We start from the raw sequence: 8,983 nt of genomic DNA on the forward strand, positions 1-8,983 counted from the left end.
AAAATAGTGATATTTATTATTACCAACAAAATATGTCTTGAGCACAAGAAACGCAAAATATAAATGTATTTATGTAGCACAGTCAGTACAGCTTTTAAACTGGATGGGAAAAGTCAGTAGTATGCATCTATAATGTAACGTTTATTATTTATTTATTTGTTTATTTATTTATTTATTTATTTATTATCATCAGTTCAGAAGTCTGCATTTCTGCCTTGTATGTGCTATGTACTGCTTCTTTAAGCAGAGCTCTGCAGCGCTGCAGAAAAAAAAGGTGCGTCTCGGAATTCCCGCCACGTGCACGCAGCCTCCTGAGCCACTATGGTAATTTAACCATTGCCATTGGTCGATGTCCATAATATAGCTTGTATTGGAGTAACTTGATTGGTTTGAATCACACAATTATGCAAATAAGTGTTCTATTTCGCTAATGAAACGCAATGCAAAGCCTTCAGACATGAAATCCTTGGGCGTCTCGTACTATGTTAAAGTAGTGCCTTCATGTACAATTATATTTTATTAAAAAAAACCTAAAAAGCTAGTTTTACATTTTTAATATGTTTCGAACATTATTAATTATAGTACATTTTTCATGCAGGTAGTAGATGTTTTTTGGTAAAGGTTAAGACTAGTTTGCAGGGCGGAGGAATATATACGCCCCCTCCACGCGTCAAAATATTGGAGTTAAGAAGTAGGCTCGACCTCGATTGAGTTCAGAACTGAAGAGAGTAGAAAACGAGGAGTAACGTTGGTGTGTTTATTATACATTTTACATTTATTACTGTTTCATAGATTTTGATTTGGATCGATTAATATTTGCATGGACTAGTGCGTTATGTCGCCAAAGCAGAGAAGAAGCTGATTATAAGTGTGACACAAATTAAAGAAGAGCATATAAACATTTCGACGGTTTACAGTTTATTTCCAGACGGATCTACTGTGATTGTCTTTGCAGAGGTGGTTCGCATCAGCAGGAGCACATAATTTGTCTGCGCCAAACGAGGAGACTGACATTTATACTTGACCTGAATTGGCTTGCATTGGTTACATTTTGCTTCCAAATAAATAAGGGATATTTCACTGGGCTATACGTTTGCTAGAATATGTTGCTGTCTAAGTTTGGCTCTCTGGCTCATATTTGCACCCCGACCGGCATGGATCATATACCGGTGAAAATACAGCTCCAACCAGGTATGGGTATAATATTGTTTATAATGCATTAAACAAAATAAATATATTGAATGGGAACGCCAGTTTTGCAAATGTGTAGTGCTGTGTGTGATTTAATTGGAGAAACCGTATTACAGTATTTCAAAAGCTGAAACTATTGTAATGTTGTAAACGAATGTATTCTTCTGACTTTGATTTCATACAAAATATGTGTTTTTTTTATAGTGAAAGTCGAGAAGGAGCCATTTGATAAGGTTTATCAAGTGGGGTCTGTTTTGGGAAGCGGCGGATTCGGGACAGTGTACGCCGGTAGCAGGATCTCAGATGGACTGCCGGTAAGAGCAGTAGTATTTCATTCTTGCATGTTCCTGAAATAACAACCACCCCCACCAAAAAAAGGTATTTATATCTAAATCTGTGTTTGTATTACAGGTTGCTGTTAAACATGTGGCAAAAGAAAGGGTCACCGAGTGGGGAACCACAGTAAGTAGCCGGCTTTAAGTTACTGTATTTTGACGGTTGCAGTATTTACCAACATTTGGTTTTAATGTGTTTCTCCTAAATTGACATAGGTGCTATTTAATTATCATTACAGAATGGCGTGGTGGTCCCTCTGGAGATTTTGCTCCTAAAGAAAGTTGGCTCTGGATTTAAAGGGGTGATCAAGCTCTTGGATTGGTATGAAAGACCCGATGGTTGGCTGATTGTCATGGAGAGACCCGAGCTGGTGAAGGATTTGTTTGATTTCATAACCGAGAAGGGCGCTTTGGATGAAGAGACGGCCAGGGGGTTTTTCCGCCAGGTCCTGGAGTCTGTTCGGCACTGCTACAGTTGTGGAGTGGTCCACAGAGATATCAAAGATGAAAATCTGCTTGTGGACCTTAGGACTGGCGAACTCAAACTTATTGATTTTGGATCTGGGGCTATTCTTAAGGACACGGTCTACACAGACTTTGACGGTATGTGTTACTTGATCTTATGTATTTAATTTCTATTTGCTTACTTGCTCGGATCTCTATGTTGTTGTTGTAGTGGTGTTATAATAAGTGTGTTTATGTGTTACTAATTTTACGAATTGGTGTTTAATTATTATTATTCATCAGAGGCCGGAGCGGTGTTCCCTGAATAATGACGCAGCAGTGTTTTGATCCATCTCCTTTTTAGGGCTTTCCTAGGGGGCGATATATATATATATATATATATATATATATATATATATATATATATATATATATATATATATATATATATATATATATATATATATACATATATTATTAATACACACACACGTTTCTAGGTATTTCACTTTCTCAATAATTGGGTGGATTCTATTTTAATACAAGCTTAAATGAGCAGTGTGGTTTTGTTTGTTTGTTTTACCCCGTCATATTTAGATTAATTAATTCCAGAAATGAGTACTAAACTAAATATAATGTATTAATCTTGCACTCTTGAACAAATGCAGAAGATGGGATGAGAACCTTTTATTTAAAACACGTTTCATGTAAATGTAACATAACAATGCGAACTGCCACGTAACATCTGTTTGTTGTGAAACCCGAGTCCGGAATCCACGTGATTGCCTGCATCACATATTCTGTTTTTGTTTGGTATCCAAGATACACTTGTGCTCATGGGGGAGGGGGAGGGCGCCTTTTAAATCCCTTTGGAAAGGGGAGAGAAAGGCGTCTTTGTTTAAGTGGAGCGGTTGAGGGGGGGTCAGTGCCAGATTGCAAAGCTAATCAGTAGTTGTATTGCAGGCAGTTGAATCATCTTTGCTATCCTTGTATGTTTATTTTTGGTGTGCAGTTACTGCAGTTTGAAAACAGTCAGCTGATCCAAGGGAGTGTTATGCAATGCAGCATAATAAGCTTAATTTGTATATAAATATATAATAATGTGTGTGTGTTTAATTAAACCGGACCCAAGAAACGTTTGACTTATTATAATTAAATGTAGTTATATATTTGGTCGAAATACTATTTTAGTAATGAATGTGTCATTTGCAGGCACAAGAGTTTATAGTCCTCCGGAATGGATCCGTTATCACAGATACCACGGAAGGTCTGCAACAGTGTGGTCCTTAGGAGTGCTGCTGTATGACATGGTCTGTGGAGACATCCCCTTTGAACAAGACGAGGAGATCCTGAGGGGGCATTTGTACTTCAGGAGGAGAATTTCAACTGGTATGCATAACACACACATTCAACCCACTTTCTTCCTCTGTGGCTTGAGTTGTATTCTTTTGGTGTTTATAGGGCATAGTTAACAACTGTATTTACTAATATTGAAATGTTGTACTAAGCATTCACTCGTATAAAATACTAATCCTCATCCTGTTTTATTTTAAATATTCATCTCTTGCTTTTTTTTTTTTTTTTTTTAGAATGCCAGCAGTTACTCAAATGGTGCCTTTCACTGAGGCCTTCTGACAGACCAACACTAGAACAGATATTTGACCACCAGTGGATGGGTAAATCTAAAGCTGTCAAAACGGAAGACTGTGACATCAGGCTGCGAACCATTGACACTGAAGCATCCAGCACAAGCTCAAGCAAGGAGAGTCTTTGAACCCCTTGAATGACCTTGCAATGGGAGGGGAGCCACAATCCAAGGACACTGGCTTTGCTGCCAAGTTGTGGGAGGGAATAGAAAGCTTAGCTTACATTAATGTCTGCCAATCTGAACCTTTCATTGAGGGGAAGAACATTATATATATATATATATATATAAAATATATATGCTGGTTTCTGCTCCAAACTTAAACTTTATTTTTATTCTAATTATTCTTATTTAATTTCCTTGTTGGGAACGTTACTGTTTGAGAGCCGCAGGCCAGTACTTTGTTTTTTGGTAAGACTGACCTTATTTATTAATATGGTGACCTCGAAACGTAAATGCAGACTTTGCTCTCATAGAGCCTGGACTAGTTTTTTTAATTTATTTATTTATTTTTTTTTAAATTTTGCTTTTGAGTGCCTTTTTGAAAGCTGCTTTAGTGGGGCTTTTATTTGGAACTGCTGCATGTTTTTAGTGCACAGAGGGACTTGCCCTGCTTGGGCGTTCTTAGTCCCTGTTGTGTGCAATTGTAAAGGTGCACAGTGACAGATGAAATAGTCCCATCACTGGTGATGGCATACTTGAAACACAGAAACACTCTCCAAGTCCTGCAACCCCTTCTTTGCTGCTTTAAATAAATACATACTTCAGCCTGCACAGAAGTGTGAACATGGATGTTGAAGCATTGTATAATGAAGACCACCCATCTTTCTTTTATCTCTACCACTGGGCACAAAGAACCCCCAACCCACCCCTCTGCCCTTTCCTTCTCCCTATCCTTCCATCAAAATGCAAGTTGTATGTGACCAAGACATGTCAGGGCATGGTTGGGAATGCACAATCAATGCAGTATTCAAGGACTCAATTATTTATATATATATATATATATATATATATATATATATATATATATATATATATATATATATATATATATATATATATATATATATATATATATATAAATAAAAATATTGTTTTCAAAACTGTACAGTATATTTATGTACATTTTCCATCTATTTGTGTAAATTAGACATTCCACAGTTCCACCCTGTGGCTATTTATTTGTTTATTTATTTCTTTAGACTCAAGCTATACTTTTTTATCATTATTTTAACTCCATAAGGCATCAGTTTTTCAGTTCATGTACTTTTTGTTTATCTTCAATGTTACCATTCCTATTGTAAATATCCTTTTACTTAATCAGCTGCCAATATATTTGCTGGAAGATGGTGTCTTTACATAGATGCATATAAAGGTTACTTTTTAATTGAAAGGGCAGTGGATCTTTTATTTTCTAATCCTTGGTAAAGTTTGACATTTGGTGATTGATGTAACTGTACAGTAATGTTTGGATCAAAGGATTTGAATTATTTAAATTGTATAGTCTCCATGCCTTGCCACGGACAGTAGGATAGCAAAATAACACTTAATTTATTTCAGTAACTGTTTGTGTGTAGAGGGTTTTTCCCCCCCCAATTTAACAGTGTGCAATAAACAATGGATGGAGAACATATTTTTTATACAGAAATTTCAATTAAACTGTTTCTTTTTTGTATATAATACCTGTGTGGTGTTTATTATTGTTAATCCAAGCACAATTTGGTCTAGTATTGGGAGTAGCAACAGATAATTCTGTGTCTTGTTCATGCTTATTTCAAAACACACTTGAGGGATCAATACAGTATCATGTAAATGATACATCTGTTGCCTATACTCTTGTTTTGAAAGAATATCGAGTAATTGTAAAGTTATATTGTATACCCCCATTGCTCAGACAAAAGTCCATGATTGCTTCATTGTTTCCATGTTTAAGAATAGAAAAAATACACAATTTTCTCAATTCATGTGTGCCACTGGTAAAAGTGTCTGCCATCTGTTATAAAACGTTTTTGCAAGTGAGTCTAGTATAAGGCAGCTACTGACAAATTAGGAAACTTTTATCCAATCAGACGTTCCTTCAGCTGTGGAAACCGGTCAAAATGAAATTTGGGAGATACAGCAGTTGGGGCACCATTGCCAGTGTGTGTTGTTTAGTACAATTCATCGTTTTAGATCTTATAGATTTAATTTAGTTAGTTTAACTTATTTGTTCAAGTAGGTACTTCTATTTTGTCATTATATAAACAACAGTAATCGATGAGTTGACAAGTGACAGTTTACTCTGGTTTCCACAATGTCGTGTATTACTGCCCTCTATTGGCCATCAAAAAATATGCACATCTTTTGTGTACGTAAGCGCATTTAATAAAATCTGGATAAGCTGAAGCATGCTTGTTTCAAAGGGGCCAGTATTTTTATTTATTTATTTTATTTGAACTAGTAGGACAGTTCAAAACAAATTGTGTTTTTAATAACAAGGTAAAAGATAAAGAATGGCATGGCTTACAAGAAAACACTTAACATTTTACTTAGACCAAGGAAATGCAGTGAAGTAAACATGACTGAGCAATCCATGTAATGAAGCTTAGACCATAACAAAAGAATCTCAAACTAGCGAGATGGCAGGGGATAGGTTGAGTGGGCTTGTGTCAAAGGAGTAGGTTATCAAGTGAAGACCTTAAGAGAAGATGATTATGTTGGGGGAAAAAAATAGCTGGAACCTACCAGAGAGGAAAGTGGAAATAACAGTAAGTCAACAAAAGCAAGACACATCAAACAGAATGTATAATAAATAGTTGACAAGTAACCCTTAACCTTGGAAGATATTATTCACTTAGTTACTTTTGTAGGTGCTATTCATTAATTTAATTTGGTTAATTTAGCCTATATTTGATGTACTGTCTAATTTAAAATATTTAGCAAAGCGCTTCAGGCAGGGTGCTCACTTTTAAGCTAGATAAAAAAAAAAAACGTCAACATCAAGCACATTAGGCGCCTCCATTAACAGAACATTCGTCAGTCAAATGCCTAGTATCTCAATGGTCATTTGATAAACAACACGTTTAATGATCAGCTAGAAAGGGCTTTATATCTTACCTTAATCCATTCGCCCCTGCTGTAGGTCAGTTCCCTCCTTCCTCCCTAGCCTTCACCTGTTTTTTTGGCCTCATCTAAGGTAGAGGGCAACTATCCTGCCCATATGTTCGCTATAGTCAGCCTGTTCACTATAAGCAAACTAAATTGTGGGCAGGGGTACCTCGAAGGGCGAGGCCAAAGGTCAAAGATGTAATGAAAATATGTTTAATGTATTAGCTGTCTAAGCTTTAATAAATATTGTTTTCTATCATAGTTTTCCTGGCTGAAATATAGTTCCTTAAATAAACCCAAATGACGTCTCATAGATACAGGACATTTGCAGTCAGATTCTAACTTCCTTGTGGAAAATCCCAGAATAATGGCTCTGTGACCTGGGTAATTAAATCCATGCTGATTTAGTAGGGTTACAGATGTATGCCACTTATGAGTCAGATCTTATAACCATATAACACTCCTATGAACCGTTCACTTACAGGATAATCCCATCCATCTGCTGTTATATGTTGTACATGAAGCACATATGTATATGCAGTCTGTCTTTTGTAACCATCAGGTTGGATACTATATTATATAATGTTATATAATACATATTTTGGTATATCTACACAGAGCATTCTCCATGCTTATGGCTGTTAGTCCGGGGCTTAAAGAGTAAACGTTTCTCATCCTTTCCTGTTTCTTAATTACCACACAATACAGTACATGCACTGTGCTCCTGCTTACTTTTGTCTGTCATCACTAATGTTAAAACCTCAAGCAAATCCAGTTAGTTGTATTCAAATAGTATAAACTAGAAACTGAAATAAAAGTGTAAAAAAACATTTAATAAAATATATAACTGAATATGTATATGCTAATTGAGTTTGGGCTTCAAAGCCTGTTGTGTGGCACTTTCTTCCACTACGCACTAGAAGAACAAAGGAAAGCATCAGTCATTTTGTAATACTATTAGTGTAAATATACTGCAGAAGTGCCCACATTGACTAGACAGGTAAGCTCTAATAAACAAAGACTTATCTCAGACGGCTTTCTCTTGGTAATAATAGCCTGTAATCAAATTACAGGCTTAAAGCTGCTGTTCCTGTACCTGTTGGCTACAGTAGCATTAAAAATAAAAGATAAATACAATTAGACAATCATTGACGACATATTGAAACATTTGTCTAATTTTAAGTTTATTTTGTTATACTACTGTGGGTTACCACTGGATAAACAGCCTTTAACAGGTAACTGTTTTACACATAGGACCTAATTTAAAATAGTCAGCACATTTACATTTAATATAAAGTGAGATATATTTTTGATTATTGTGGGACTCTTGTTTTGAATGTACTTGCATGATAAATGGTACTCACAATACATAGTTTAAAGGGTATTGGGCAGGATTTAAAAAACAAAACATTATTATTATTGTATCGATCTTATGTTATAGTAACGAGAGCTTTAGTAGCAAGTGATTTTCAAACAAAATGTGTTCATTAAATCAATCCGTTAATACTCTGAAATTGGGTCAATGAGGTTGTTAATGAACGCATTTCTCGTTAAAAAGCTTAATTGTCTCAGGTCACCTACATCACTTCCTGTCTCAACTACTAGATAAGGGGAACTCGTTAATCAAAATGCATGTTAACGAGCTCAAGAAAAATGAATGGAAGCAGAATTCGCTCTTATGGAAACTACCAGCAAATCCTTATGCCTTGTTATCTAATGCCAATGGCTAGCGAAAGGACGGTTTGGACACATACTTGTCCATCTTGCTGGTGGGAAGAGGTTGTGCTGCATCACTCTTTCACAGATCTGTAGTGGATAGAGTCCTTTCGCGTCACCAGGGCAACATTCTGCATTATAGTGGAACTGGTAAAGGAAGATATGCAGCCAAAAAGGAATTACGTACGGCCTCCTGTGCCATAGGCAATTGCTCTGTATAGGTTGGCATCTTCAGCTAAGAACTTAGCTGAGTACAGGGTAGTTGGCAATGTGTTTGGGGTGCATAAAACCACAGTTCATAGCTGTATTTACATGTTTGTCAACTCCCTTGTTCAGAGAGACTGCAACACATAGATAGCTATGCCAGATGAAGATGAAGCCAAAAGGGACCGTCCTGCTTCTCCCAAACGGCACCTCCTTGCTCGTTCCTGCAGGTAGGACTGTTTCAGTTTTTTTTAATTTGTCCCTAGCTTGTGGGACTGTGTGCTTTATTCCTCTTTCTGAGAGGGCATCAGCCACTTATTGGTACACATGCTTGTTACACTGTTTCGGGCGATCGAGCTGG

At 36.4% G+C, this 8,983-nt stretch overlaps 1 protein-coding gene across 1 annotated transcript; it reads left to right on the forward strand.

Annotated features, from left to right (window-relative positions):
* Positions 1-457: 457 nt before the first annotated feature.
* Positions 458-5,295, forward strand: LOC117414833 (serine/threonine-protein kinase pim-3). Its single transcript, XM_034024648.3, has 6 exons — positions 458-1,191; positions 1,396-1,505; positions 1,603-1,653; positions 1,766-2,129; positions 3,183-3,359; positions 3,560-5,295. Exons 1-6 carry the CDS (start codon positions 1,104-1,106, stop codon positions 3,742-3,744), a joined length of 975 nt encoding a protein of 324 aa, XP_033880539.1. The 5' UTR covers positions 458-1,103; the 3' UTR covers positions 3,745-5,295.
* Positions 5,296-8,983: the final 3,688 nt, after the last annotated feature.

The sequence above is a fragment of the Acipenser ruthenus genome, chromosome 7 (assembly GCF_902713425.1).
Source record: "Acipenser ruthenus chromosome 7, fAciRut3.2 maternal haplotype, whole genome shotgun sequence".
In the NCBI taxonomy this organism is placed as follows: domain Eukaryota; kingdom Metazoa; phylum Chordata; class Actinopteri; order Acipenseriformes; family Acipenseridae; genus Acipenser; species Acipenser ruthenus.